General features: G+C 43.9%; 1 protein-coding gene across 1 annotated transcript; it reads right to left on the bottom strand.

Annotated features, from left to right (window-relative positions):
- Positions 1-1,396: 1,396 nt before the first annotated feature.
- Positions 1,397-8,870, bottom strand: MRGBP (MRG domain binding protein). Its single transcript, XM_050918704.1, has 5 exons — positions 8,676-8,870; positions 7,211-7,332; positions 6,597-6,678; positions 4,096-4,170; positions 1,397-2,841 (listed from the first exon to the last, which is right to left on the bottom strand). Exons 1-5 carry the CDS (start codon positions 8,836-8,838, stop codon positions 2,651-2,653), a joined length of 633 nt encoding a protein of 210 aa, XP_050774661.1. The 5' UTR covers positions 8,839-8,870; the 3' UTR covers positions 1,397-2,650.
- Between the last annotated feature and the right edge of the window lie 5,018 nt (positions 8,871-13,888).

The following is a 13,888-nucleotide window of genomic DNA, read 5'->3' as shown; positions in this document are numbered from 1 at the left end:
CCAGGAAATCCATCCCACCCACTCAGGGATTACGCTGAAGTGTTGCATCACATGGTGATGTCCTGTCACAGTCAGGCAGCTTTGCAAAAACATAAGAGCTGGCAAAGCCTGCGATCAACATAGCAAAAATACCCTTTTTTGAAAGGATAGCCTTGTGGTTAATGCACACAACACCCCAAAGGGATTCTCTACAAGATTGCATGGTTTGGCCACTATCATCTTCCATCAGGGTTTTAGCGCTTCAGTGCATCCCCTGGTTGTCTTGACAACACCCACTCCCCTAAAAAGTAATATAGACTTCTTTGGGCTGTGCTGCTGCTAAGTGGAGGGGAAAGCCCTGCTTCTTAGTGCCATCACAATCTATGCACAGTTGAAGTTTGACTTTGTGGACTCTGCCATGTTCCTCAAAGTTTGGATGGTTACTTGATCGATGAATACACCCACCAATCCCTCTGCCACACATCCCCCCCCTTCCCTTAAACAGGCCCCAGTTTCCTGCAGCTTTTTTCATGGGGAAACCTAGCTGCCTGCTATACCTCATCTGGTTTGACTGGGGGCAACCAGTAGGCTTCTCAGGCATCATCTTTTAGCTATATTCCCCCCCACTGCCCTGCCCTCATCTCTGTTGTCACTCCCTACCGTGGGAGTGCCCTTCCATTTTTCCTGTGCCAGATCCCTCTCCTCTCTTCAGGATGAGCTGAGGCTCTTCTTGCTGCCCTCTTGTCTGTGGAGGCCAGCGTGGGGTGTAGTGAAGGCCAGCAGAAGACAGGCCTCTAACAAACCCGCTAGCAGGAAACTATTGACCTGGAGCAAGAACAGCAGCAGGATTTGTTTTTTTCAGTCCAGCTGCCTGGCCTGGCATAGGAATCTGAGAAAGGATGGCAGAAACTTGGGAGTAGAGGTCTAGAAACTAAGAGGTTAAAATAGCCTCATGAATAAGGCATGTGCTCTGGATTTTATATCTACCATGTAGTCACTTAAACACAAATGATGGGCAAAGGCTAGCAAAGCATGGGATGTGCTGTCTCTCCTGCCTGTTTAGCAGAAGTAAACAAAATGAACACAGATTGCCAGAGCTCTACTGAGATCCACGGATGAGCCAATTGCAAAGGCAAAGAGGTTTTGTACAGGACCACATACTAGTTATTGGTGCCACTGTTTAACCAAAACAAGACACATCCATTTCTCCATTGTTTAAAATAGGGGAAAGGGAGGAGGATTCACAATTTCCAACACAGAGACATTTCTGAAACTGGCACCTAAGTATCTTTTAAAAAAATGGTCCTAAGCCTGTATTTTTTTTAAGCTAGTTTTCATAATGATCAACTAATAAAACACAATGAGACAAACTATTAGAGTCACACTTCAAGTAGATGACAATGCTTCATGACAAAAGTGTTGGGCTATTGTTTTATTTAACAGTAAAGTTAATACTGTGAAGATACTAACCAATAACACTTCAGACTGCTTCATTCAGCAGTTTAACATGCACTTGTTAAAATCAGTATGTCAGGAAGAGGGAACGGAGAAAATGGGGGAATTGATCATTTTCTGGCAATTCAAAAATAGTAACTGCTACCAATTCTCAATACTCTAGCATATAAGACTGAAAATAAGTTTCAAAATACCAGCAAGAGTGAACTAAAACTACTCCAGGAAATTACAATAACAGCACAAGATTAAGGTTTTACAATATTATTTCCATTTAACAGCCCTTTGTAAAAATAGCTTTTTTTAAAAAAAATTGACTTAAATACTGAAATACAAAACCAACTGTTATATACACTATTACAGTACAACTGGATGAGGCAGTATCTCCAAGTTCTTGCATAGCGCAGTGGATCCTTTTCATACCATGTGGCACTACTGGACATGTTAGTTTAAGCCACTTATGAGAACTTCTGTCTATAAACATCTAACATCTTCCTTTATTTACAGTATGAAATTAAAGGTTGAAAAATAAATTATACCACACTAAGTCTCCATGAGACAGAGGGTTACTTTTCCCCTCAGTCAAACAGAACAGTAACAAAGAATGCTTCACCTTAAATCTTTATTTAACGTACTAGCTTTTAGTTTTACTGGACCAACAAAGCCAGACATTTAATAGAAAAAGGTGTTCTTGCTATAACATGTTACTAGTAAAATGTCCTAAGAACAGTAACCCAGCAAGGGGCCAAAACAGTAACCAAAGAAAGCAATAAAAATAAGTCTGGAAAGGGATCCAAACTTTAAATAAATGACGTAAGCTTTTCAAGAACTGAGGCTCCTTGTTCCGCCAAGAACTTATTTCACAAACTGTTAACACAGTGTGAGTGTGTGCGCGCGCATTACTAATATTTTAAAATGCCACCACTTGACTTGTTAAGTACAAACATGCTTGTAAAACTGCCAACTCTCCTGCAGTATCCTGAGAATGTAGCCATCGATTAGCTAAGCAATACTGACCAGCAAGCAACCCGTTATGAGAGAAGACACACAAACCCATGTCCACACATAATGACAATGTGCTGAAGCTTTTAATATCAGGGTCAAATAGTTTTTTCTCCACCTAACAAATCTTTATAACAACTTCCTTTCTCTCCTATTCCATTCTACTGTTCCCTTCCCTGGTTCTATAGTTAAAAGCACCTGTCTTTCACTGTATTCTCTATGTTCTGCGCCGTTTTGCAGCACTTGGACTGGAGGGATTGCTGTTTGCATTTAAGACCTTTTCAGTGACTCTGTTACGTTTCCTTTTATCAGCTCCTTCTTTGGACCCAGAATCTGATGAGCTCCTTTCTTTCTCTTTGCTGCTTGGTTTTTCAGCTGCTTTTCCCAAGTTTCCTGAAGGTGCATAAGCTGAAAAGGGATCAAAGCAAGGACTCCAAATCAGGCTCATATGAACAATTTTTGTATACTATATAGAAATTTTCGAACTGATTAAGCCTCCCAACATCCTTGTAAGTATGCAAGTATTCTCTGCATTTTACAGAGAAAAAGTTATTTAAAACGAATACCTTACTTTCATTTATTTGTCCTTAAAATGCTCCACATACTTTGATAAATCAATTAAAAATAGTAGTATAATCCACTAACCTAGATTATATTGCAATAATGTTTGTTTATTCCAAGGGACTTCTACTTTACAGGGCACATGTTCAGCCTATGAAACTCACTGTCATTGACGTAAATATTGTAGCTGTATTTTAAAATTAAACAAGTATTTTATGATATAACTGGATAATTTCACGACCCACAATGGGCTTGATTTTGCTCTTATTAAAATGAACAGTAAAATCCTCACTGATTGCAGTAACACAAGGTCCAACGTAAAATGATGAGAGAAATCACATCTCATATGTCAGGGAGGAAGCTTCAGAGATAAGAATGGAGTTCCCCTGCTTCAGCACTGTATAGCACTGCCCAACTGAGGTGGGAGCAAAAGGTAATTCCTCTGAAATATCAGATATTGGCAACTGCTGCCAGCAGGATGCCAAAATAGGTGAACCAACTAATCTGGTACTGCAAGGATTCCTCCCATTGAGATGTGGTGCCTGCCATCTGTTTCAGTTTCACAAACTAGGGATACTGTTATATCCACAGCTGTTGCTACAGGATCATATAGCAGAAGATACAAGGACTATATTTCCCATCTGCACCGAGCCAGAAGATTGCAATCATTTCTTTTGAATGTGGACCTTGCTAGTGTGATCTACACCTTTGTCACCTTGAGGCTGGCTTACTGCAATGGGAGTTTTACCTCTGGCTTTAACAGGAATCAGCTATGGCCCTTTATCCTCTAGCATCTGTTCCCAGAGCTCAGATCAACTGCTTGAGGACTTTGGCACTGTTCAGTATAACTGCAGAACCAGCAAAGGGGATACAAATTTGTTGATCTCCAGAAAGACAGTAGTTTCTGCATTTTTAAAGTATTTTAGTTCTTGGCAACGGACTGATGCTCTTTTGTTCTTTAAAGATTCTGTACCATATCATGCCATTTTTAAGTTTAAGGTAAGTCAAATTTTGGGTCTATACCACTTGATGAAATCCATTCAGAACTGCTGTTGCCTTCTAGATAAGTTTGGCTATGAAGTATAAAAATTACAGATGTACCTTCTTCTGGGCCTGCATGAGGTTCCAACTCTTCTTTTATTTCTTCTTTCACCTCTTCTTCAATCATTACTTTTCCTGTAAAAAGAGTTATTAAGCAAATGATGATTGTTGGTCGATAGAAGTATAATTTATCTTTTCCTGTGTTCGGCACCTCAGGATCAACTGTAAGTGCACAGTGTTCAAAACTGGTTACTGTACACGGTGTTCAAAACTGGTTACTGTAACAGCCAACACTGACTCAAGTTAAGTAAACAGATTACTCATTGCCAAAAAACAGATGGCTGGAAAGAACAATTGAGCCACAATCACTGCTGACATCAAATATAAGGTAGAGTCATGGAAACAATTAGGGCAGATGTCACCAAAACACAGATTCCAATAGATTTTTATAATAGTAACTGGGCAAAATATGCTGCAATGGCTTGGACTGATGCTGCCTTTTACAAATACTGAGTGGAATACTTATTGCAGCTAGTAGTTGAGAGGCGTTCCAGTGTAGTTTAAAATTTCGTAAGAACTACTGTCCTTTTTCAGAGGTAGACGTCTAAACTTCCAATTCCTATCTTGGATAACAGCACTGGGTACCTGATGACAATCTGGATCTTCCAAGTTTGACTTTTTTTTTTGGTCAGTGGGCTACATATCGGTGGAGATTTCTGCTAGATCAGATTACACAGAGAGGATCTCTAAGAATAAAGGAGTTTTGAAATTAAGCAGTCAAAAATCATGGAGAAACATTAAATGAAGGATAGGATTAAAATTCAAAATGATCCAGACAAACTGGAGAAATGGTCTGAAGTAAATAGGATGAAATGCAGTAAGGACAAATGCAAAGTATTCCACTTAAGAAGGAATAATCGGTTGCACACATACAAAATGGGAAATGACTGCTTAGGAAGGAGTACTGCGGAAAGGGATCTGGGGATCACAAGCTAAATGAGAGTCAACAGTGTTAACGCTGTTGCAAAAAAAGTGAACATCATTCTGGGATGTATTAGCAAGAGTGTTGTAAGCAAGACATGAGTAGTAATTCTTCCGCTCTACTCTGTGCTGATTAGGCCTCAACTGGAGTATTGTGTCCAATTCTGGGTGCCACATTTCAGGAGAGATGTGGATAAACTGGAGAAAGTCCAGAGAAGAGCAACAAAAATGATTAAAGGTCTAGAAAACATGACCTATGAAGGAAGATTGAAAAAATTGAGTCTGTTTAGTCTGGAGAAGAGAAGACTGAGAGGGAGCATAACAACAGTTTTCAAGTACATAAAAGGTTGTTACAAGGAAGAGGGAGAAAAATTGTTGTTCTTAACCACTGAGGATAGGAAAAAAAGCAATGGGCTTAAATTGCAGCAAGGGCAGTTTAGGTTGGACATTAGTTTTTCCTAACTGTCAGAGTGGTTAAGCACTGGAATAAATTGCCTAGGGAAGTTGTGGAATTTCCATCATTGGGGATTTTAAAGAGGAGGTTGGACAAACACCTGTCAGGGATGGTCTAGATAATACTTAGTCCTGCCCTGAGTGCAGGGAACCGGACTAGATGACCTCTCGAGGTCCCTTCCAGTTCTATGATTCTGTGAACAGATTTTAGAGTTGAATATAAATACAACTGTATTGCTTTAAAGCTATAAATGCATTAATTTAAGATAAGATTCTCAGTTTGCTTTCAAGTAATTTGTGAGGCAACTACTGCAAGAAGTGTATGAAGAATGTATCCCTTCAGAAGGAGAAAGAATTTTATCTATGGTGGTCTTGGAAATAAAACAAACAAAATGAATGTAAGAAACTAACAATTGCAAAATTCCCACACACCACAGGTGATTTGTGAAACATCCCATCAAAAGGCAAGTGTTTTACCTGCCAGAGAACTGCAGCTATCCAATGTAACTACAGTGTTAAAACAGTTGTACTTCAAGAAAAGTACCATTATTGTAACAATTGCCTAATGAATCTTAATTGGTAATATTTTACCACATACACACAACTGGAATTTTCATTGGCCAAACAGACTATATATTTTAATATAGTTCTTTCTAGAAATAAAACAAAACTCCATGGCCATCATTTTAAACACAAAGGATCTAGCCTGGCAAACACAGTCAGACACAGTGCTTACTATCAATGGTAGTCTTACTAAAGTGTGCAACTTCGTCTCGCTTCCAAAACAAATAAACCTTTAATCACCTGCATATGAGTCCAAAGGGCCAAATTTTGATGACCTTGCTGCGCACAGCAGCCACCCCTCCCCTGCAGTAAGTGGAAGACCTGTGTACTCAATCAAAGGGACAGTTTGGATCTAAATAGTGTAAATAAAATGTCTTTGTATCAAAGATTCCATCTATGTTAAACTTTCTACTGTTTTCCATACCCACACAATCCGATGATGGGAAACACTGGCATCAGGCTGGAACATCATTACTTCTTCCCTTCTTCTGGAGTTCAAGTTGGCTAATCATACCTACATTGGATTAAAGCATCCCAATGTAAAACCTAGTATCAGATCTCACCTTCTTTCACTTCTTGGATAATTTCCTCAGGCAGGATGAAGTTTTTCTCTGAATTAGGGAAGGGCAGAATCTCAGATTCATGCTTAAAAAGAAAAGAAAAATTTATTTTGTATGATTTTGTTAGAACTATCAGTTCAGATTTTCTAAACAAACACCCAAGTAATTTCATGCATAGGAAAAGATCAAATAACTCATAATAGGGTATCTGAGTCTGAGGTCAGGAGTTCCATAAGGGTTATCAGAGGACAAGATACAGGATGTGAGGGAGACAATTTCTCAGCCCTGATCTTGCAAATGGCTTGTGAGTTCTTAACTTTATACATGTCAGTAAGACTACTTGAATGTATAAAGTTAAGCATGTGCCTAAGTATTTACTGGGTCAGGGCCTACAGAACTAGAAATTTTACATCAGAGCAAGAGCATAAGATGGAAGAAATAACGGACTTGATTTTCCTCTTTCCTGTACTAGTTTTACACAGGTGAAACTCCACTGACCTCATAGGAGTCACCTAATTTACATTAATGGAAGAATCAGGCCCAACGAGTCTGACATATCAAAGCTGCTGAAATCTACTGGAAATCAGGATTACCCAATGTCAATCTTCTATACTCACTAGTGCTTGCATGTCGTACATGGTGCTCAAATGATCCCAAATCACTCTGGAGGATATCTGACGTCCGATATTCTGACTGAATTTATCTCGGATACAAATCATGTGAAAGTGGCGATTCACACCTGAAGGAAGGCAGGAAAAAGTTAGCGCTATCAGCGACATTCACTAAGACAAAAAGAACAGGAGTACTTCTGGTACCTTAGAGACTAACAAATTTATTTGAGCATAAGCTTTCGCGGGCTACAGCCCACTTCATCGGATGCATGTAGTGCTGTAGTCCACGAAAGCTTATGCTCAGATAAATTTGTTAGTCTCTAAGATGCCACAAGTACTCCTGTTCTTTTTGCGGATACAGACTAACACGGCTGCTACTCTGAAACCATTCACTATGACAGCAGCTCTCAAAACTTTTTTACTGGTGACCCCTTTCACATAGCAAGCCTCTGAGCGCAACCTCCCTTATAAATTAAAAACACCTTTTAATATATTTAACACCACTATAAATGCTGAAGGCAAAGCAGGATTTGGGGTGAAAGTTGACAGCTCGCAACCCCCCATATAATAACCTTGTGACCCCCTGAGGGGTCCCAACCCCCAGTTTGAGAGCCCCTGCACTAAGATGTACGTGTATCATGTCACAGAATAAGTAACTACAACAGATCTATGCAGGTCTACTTGTTAAAATCCAGGCTGATAAACAGTAAGTAAACAAGCATTTTTCTGGATTTTTCACTTGCACCTAACAACCCCTCACCCCCAAGCCTGCAGAGATGATGCGTCACTGCCTCTAGGTTCCCCGACAAGGAACAACTGAAGGGGAGAAAGAACAGGAGTAATTGTAGCACCTTGGAAACTAACACATTTATTTGAGCATAAGCTTTCGTGACCCCTTTCCCCCAGACTTTCTTGCACTCCCTCCTAGTCAAGGATAGGGAGGGAGGGAAAGGAAAGCCCAGCAGTAGTCCCCTGCCTTGTTAAGTTTTCCCTGTATTCGCAATTCCTTACCTATATTTTTACATGTGAAAATCCCTACCCGCTGGGGGCAGGGCTTGTTTCAGGCCCTGCCTATAAAGAGACAAGGCTGGTACTTGCCCTCTGCTCCTGTAAGGCCAGTCCCCTGGCTGGACGTGGGTGCAGCGCCCCAGGCGGCCAGCCAGAGGAGAGGCCCCCCGTGTCCCCCCGCCCACTCACAGGCCCCCAAAGGACGGGCGGCGGCGGCAGGGGAGAGCGCCCTGGGGGAGGGTTGGGAGCCGGGCGCTGAGACTACGGGAGGGCAGCCCGGGAGCCGGGCTGGGCTGGGGGCAGCACCATCCTCCCCTGGCGCCGCCCGCGTCAGGCCACTAGGGGCGGCACAGCGGCGCAGGGCCCGGCGCTTCCCAGCGCCCTGAGCCTCCGCCAGCCCCGGTTCTCCTCCCCGGCCGGCGCCGCTACTCGAGGCCGGGGTCTGGCCGCGGCCTGCTCTCACCTACGGGCTTGTGGCCCAGCATGGCGTGGAAGAGGCAGACCTCCACCTCGGGGCTCCACACCACCGCCTCCTCGGCCGGCGCGCCGGGCTCCGGAGCCGCCCCTCCCGCGGGCACGGGGGGCTTCTCCGCGGCGCCGGCCGAGCCGCCCTCCGCCTCGCCCATCGCCCCGCGCGGCCCCGGAAGCGCCGCCGCGGTCCGGCCTGCACGGCGCCGCAGCGCCCCCTGGCGGCCGCCCCCTGCCTCGACCCAGCCTCTGCGTTGCCCCGGTGGACGCCCTGATCCCTGCAGCGGGGGCTCAGCGGCTGCTCCCTGCCCCTCGGCTTTGGCGCCCCCTGGCGGCCGCCCCGATCCCTGCAGCGGGGGCTCAGCGGCTGCTCCCTGCCCCTCGGCTTTGGCGCCCCCTGGCGGCCGCCCCGATCCCTGCAGCGGGGGCTCAGCAGCTGCTCCCTGCCCCTCGGCTTTGGCGCCCCCTGATGGCCGCCCCGATCCCTGCAGCAGGAGCTCAGTGCCTGCTCCCTGCCCCTCAGCTCTGGTGCCCCCTGGTGGCCACCTGATCCCTGCAGCAGGCGCTCAGCGCTGCTTCCTGCCCCTCAGTCCTGGCCCCCTGTCATAACCTATTCCCAGATTTGGACCTTAGCATCCAAAATATGGGGGTTAGCATGAAAACCTCCAAGCTTAGTTACCAGCTTGGACCTGGTAAAGCTGCCACCACCCAAAAAATTACAGTGTTTTGGGGCACTCTGGTCCCCCCAACAACCTTCCATGTGGACCCCAAGACCCAAATTCCTTGAGTCTTACAACAAAGGGGAATAAACCATTTCCCCCCCCTTCTGCCTTCCAGGTGTTCCCTCCCTCGGTTTCTGGAGAGATACACAGAAGCAAGCTCCGTGAATCTAAACAGAAGGATTCCACCCTCCCTATTTCCAGTCCTGGAAACACAAGTACTTCCCTCTTCACCCAGAGGGAATGCAAAGTCAGGCTAGTAAATCTAACACACACAGATTTCCCCCTGACTTCTTCCTCCCACCAATTCCCTGGTGAGCACAGACTCAATTCCCTGGAGTTCCCCACTAAAGAAAAACTCCAACAGGTTTTAAAAAAAAGCTTTATATAAAAAGAAAGAAAAAATACATAAAACTGGTCTCTCTGTATTAAGGTGACAAATACAGGGTCAATTGCTTAAAAGAAATATGAATAAACAGCCTTATTCAAAAGAATACAATTTAACACATTGCAGCAACTACACACATGTAAATACAAAATAAAAACCCTATAAATCACTATTTTATCTTTTGTACTTACAACTGGGAAACAGAGGATTAGAAAAGCAGGAGGCAGAAAAAAATCCTCTCATAGTCAAGAGAGTACAGGCAGAAGACAAGAACAAAGGACTCACACACAAACTTCCCTCCACCCAGATTTGAAAAAGTCTTGTTTCCTGATTTGTCCTCTGGTCAGGTGTTTCAGGTTACTCCTTTCCAGGTGAAAGAGACATTAACCCTTAGCTATCTGTTTATGACACCCCCCCCATCCCTTCAGTGGGGGCTCAGCAGCTGCTCCCTGCCCCTCAGCTCTGGTGCCCCCTGGTGGCCACCCGATCCCTGCAGCGGGGGCTCAGCGCTGCTTCCCCCGGTGGCTACTCTGGACCCTCCACACCTGGGGTCTAGAGCTGGGCCTGAGTCCCAGTCAGGCAGCTTAGATCCCTCAGGAGAGGGCAAGGGGACCAGTTTGGCTGCCCTCAGAGCCAGTCCCCATTGGTCTTGGGGCACAAGCGCTTGGGTTCCTGAGGCACTGGAGGGATCGGGGTTGGGGAGATGTCTCTCTTTGGTGCACATCAGACCTGTGGGGTCTGGTTCAGGCCTGTCTCTTGAGCAAAGGTGTTGGCTCTGGCCTGGGGAGCTGGGTGCCCTCTGACACACCTTGGCTGTGTTCATTTGGAAACGCTGACTAGAACTGCAGCGCCAGCAGCCCTTGACTGCAGCTGCAGCTGAGGTTACTTGGGACTTCTGAAACTCAGTCCCAGGCTGTGTCAACTTGGGCACCAAAACCAAGCTCAGACCAGTGGACACAGCTGAGAATCTTGGTCTTTCGCCCTGTCTACAATACAGTGGCATGGCTACGCTCTGAATTCTTCCTCGACCTAGCTGCATCTACAGTGGGAGTTAGGTCGACCTAACTAGGTGCTCAGGAAGCAAAATTTTTCACAGCCCTGAGCACTGTAGCTAGGTCCATCTAATTTTAAGCACAGACCAGGCATCAATCTGGCTGTCTCTTTGCAAATCTGTAAGATGGGGATAATTAATAGTTTAACTATGAGTGCACTTATGGGAAGTCCTAATGAATTTAATAGAAAATAACTTTCCTATAGGTTTTTTGAACCATCCTAAAGATTTTACTGTACAAAATTCTCTCTCTTCAATAGTCTGGTATTAAGAGGTCTGTAGATGGGTTCTCATTCTCTATTAAATTCCGCAGTTTTTTAGAGTAGGTTCTGTAGAAGCTTACATTTCTAAAGAACCCTACAATATTCATCCCTATTTATTTTTATCTGATGTTTCTATAAGGGGTACAATATTAACATTATTTGTATTCCAGTAGAACTGAGAGGCCCAAGTACTGGTGTCAGGTGCTGTGCACTTACATAGCCCACATCTACACTAGTGGGGGGGGGTTGACCTAAGATAAGCAACTTCAGCTATGCGAATAGCGTAGCTGAAGTCAGCGTATCTTAGGTCGACTTACCTGGCCATGAGGACAGCGGTGAGTCGACTGCTGCCGCTCCCCCGTTGACTCCTCTTCACCTCTCACAAGCTGGAGTTCTGGAGTCGACGGGGAGCACGATTGGGGATCGATTTTATCGCATCTACATTATATGTGATAAATCGACTACCGATAGATCAATCACTACCCACCGATCTGGTGGGTAGTGAAGACCTGCCCATAGTAAGAGACAGTCCCCTTCACCAAAGAGCTTACATTTCAGATAGACAAGACAGAGGAATGGTGCAGGTGAAGCAGAGAAGTGAAGGGACTGGGCCAAGGTCACAATGCAGGTTAGTGGCAGAGGTGGGAATAGAGGCCAGGTCTCCAGAGTCACAGGTCAATGCTGTTTTAACTAGATCACACAGCTCCCCATATTGTGCAAGTTAATATTTCTAAAGCACTCAGATGTCTTTTGATGCAAGATACTAGTGAAATCCAAAGTTCCACTAGGGATGGGTATGGGCTGTTAGCACTAGATAATGTTTAGCTAGAATTGAAGTGTCACACCTGCGGCTGATACATTTTGAAATATGCTTAAAATTAAGGAACTACTTAGCTGCTGAGAATTCTGAAAGGGGAGGTCACTATTGCCTCGTGAGACAGATGTTACCCAAAACATTCCATTCAGAAAAATGTGAAAATGTATCACCTCTTCTGTGTTGTGTTTTCTTCTTTTTATTATTAGGTATACAGGCATGAAACAGCCTCGCTGTTGCTAAGGTGATCAGGTATTCCTGCTGCTTATTTCTCTCTTGAAATCTTAATCCTCTCTGTGACATTAAAATAATTTCCACAACAAATATCTGTGGTCACAAACACAAGATTACTATTTCAGGTGAATAATAAACAGCAGGAGCAGATACTTACAAGTACAAAGGCCCTAGTAAATTACCCTAATAATAAAAACTATGGAGGAAAAACTTACGAGTTTATCATCAAAAGTATTCCACAATGGAAAGTTTCTGTTTCCATGAGTGTTCATGGTGTCTAATTGTCAAGGATGACCAACCTGAGCTGGAGAAGGAGCTAGAATTTACCAATGTACATTGTCAGAGAGCCACAGTAATATGTCAGCAGGCCCACTTCAGCCCCCACCCCGCTCCCAGTGCCTCCTGCCCCCTGGCAGCCCCGCTGATCAGCGCCTCCTCCTCTCTTCCCACACCTCTTGATCAGCTGTTTCATGGCCTGCAGGAGGCTCCGGGGGGTGAGGGGGAGGAGCGAGATCATGGCAATCTCAGGGGAGGGGACAGGAAGGGATGGAGTGGAGGCAGGGCTTGTGGGAAAGCGAGGGGTTGAGCAGTGAGCACCCCCTGTCACTTTGGAAAGTTGGCGCCTGTAGCTCCTGTCCTGGAGTCAGTGCCTATACAAGGAGCTGCATATTAACTTCTGAAGAGCCGCATGTGGCTCCAGAGCCACAGGCTGGTCACCCCTCCCTTGTTACAATGGCGATTGATGCTCTGTACACATCTAAAATAGGCTAAAGGGTTAGATAAAACATTTAGAGGTGGGTCAAAACCAGAACTTCAATCTGAACTCTTTTGAATATTGGGCAGAAGGAGTTTTAAGATTTGAATCTCTGGATCCAGTTCCTCATTTCAAAATGGAAGGGGACTATTTTCCCAGCTGTCGATGCTATTGAAATCCCACAAGAACACCTATTTCTGTGAGCTCCAACCCAGAATGGTAGAAATCTTGTAAGAACAATTTTTCCCCATGAGATTTTTCACTGTTTAAGATCGTGGACATCTCCTAAAATCTAATCTGCCCATCACCACATTTGTATCAATATAGTTATTATTGTGCATCCACCACTGGAGAGCTGTGATTTCACAAGATTTTTCTCTATTTTTATCTAAAATCATGCATCAACAGTTCACAAGACTTCGGTATACTTAAATTCAACTTAGTACCTTTGTCCCAATCCAAACTCCACCCCTGATCTTGAGCCTTAAACTAATTTGGCTCCAGATCTGTTTTAATCTGTTAATTTGATCTTTGCTGATGCCAAATCATCGGGTGGGACTATGAAAAGAGGATTATGAATTCCTGTGATGACTAAACAGCAGGAGCAAATAAGTTCCGAGCAACAAATTCCTGTTTTCATACATATGTTCCAAGGAGTAAAAAAAATGAAGGAAGAAATAAAGGCAAATAAATTATAGAGTAACAGAATTGTTCTGCAATAGAATGTTTTTCAAAGTTTTCCAGGAGTCGTTGGTTTGTTATTTTTTAAAATCTTCAGCTCTGTTAAGATACTATTCAGCTTTCTAAATGTGTCAAATTATTCTTTTCTTTAAAGACTGTTATGAAGCAGGAATCATTGTGTCAGTCTAGATAGCAATTTTTATGTCATTAAGTTCTAATGACATTTGAAACACAAAGCTGTGTGTACTTGAAAAAATGTGTGGCTACCTCTGAAAGTACAATAGCATGCAATTTAAAAAAAATG

Source organism: Gopherus flavomarginatus, chromosome 11 (assembly GCF_025201925.1).
Source record: "Gopherus flavomarginatus isolate rGopFla2 chromosome 11, rGopFla2.mat.asm, whole genome shotgun sequence".
NCBI classification, from domain to species: domain Eukaryota; kingdom Metazoa; phylum Chordata; order Testudines; family Testudinidae; genus Gopherus; species Gopherus flavomarginatus.
The sequence above is the reverse complement of the archived record's forward strand: the minus strand, read 5'-3'. Positions and strand labels throughout refer to the sequence as shown.

What these genes read in the sequence shown, in the direction of transcription:
- MRGBP (XM_050918704.1), bottom strand. Translation starts at nt 8,838, where the DNA reads ATGGGCGAGGCGGAGGGCGGCTCGGCCGGCGCCGCGGAGAAGCCCCCC. An exon ending in TGTACGACATGCAAGCACTA is followed by an intron (nt 6,679 to 7,210) that starts GTGAGTATAGAA and finishes TTTCTTTTTAAG; the next exon opens with CATGAATCTGAGATTCTGCC. An exon ending in TCATGCAGGCCCAGAAGAAG is followed by an intron (nt 2,842 to 4,095) that starts GTACATCTGTAA and finishes ATCCCTTTTCAG; the next exon opens with CTTATGCACCTTCAGGAAAC.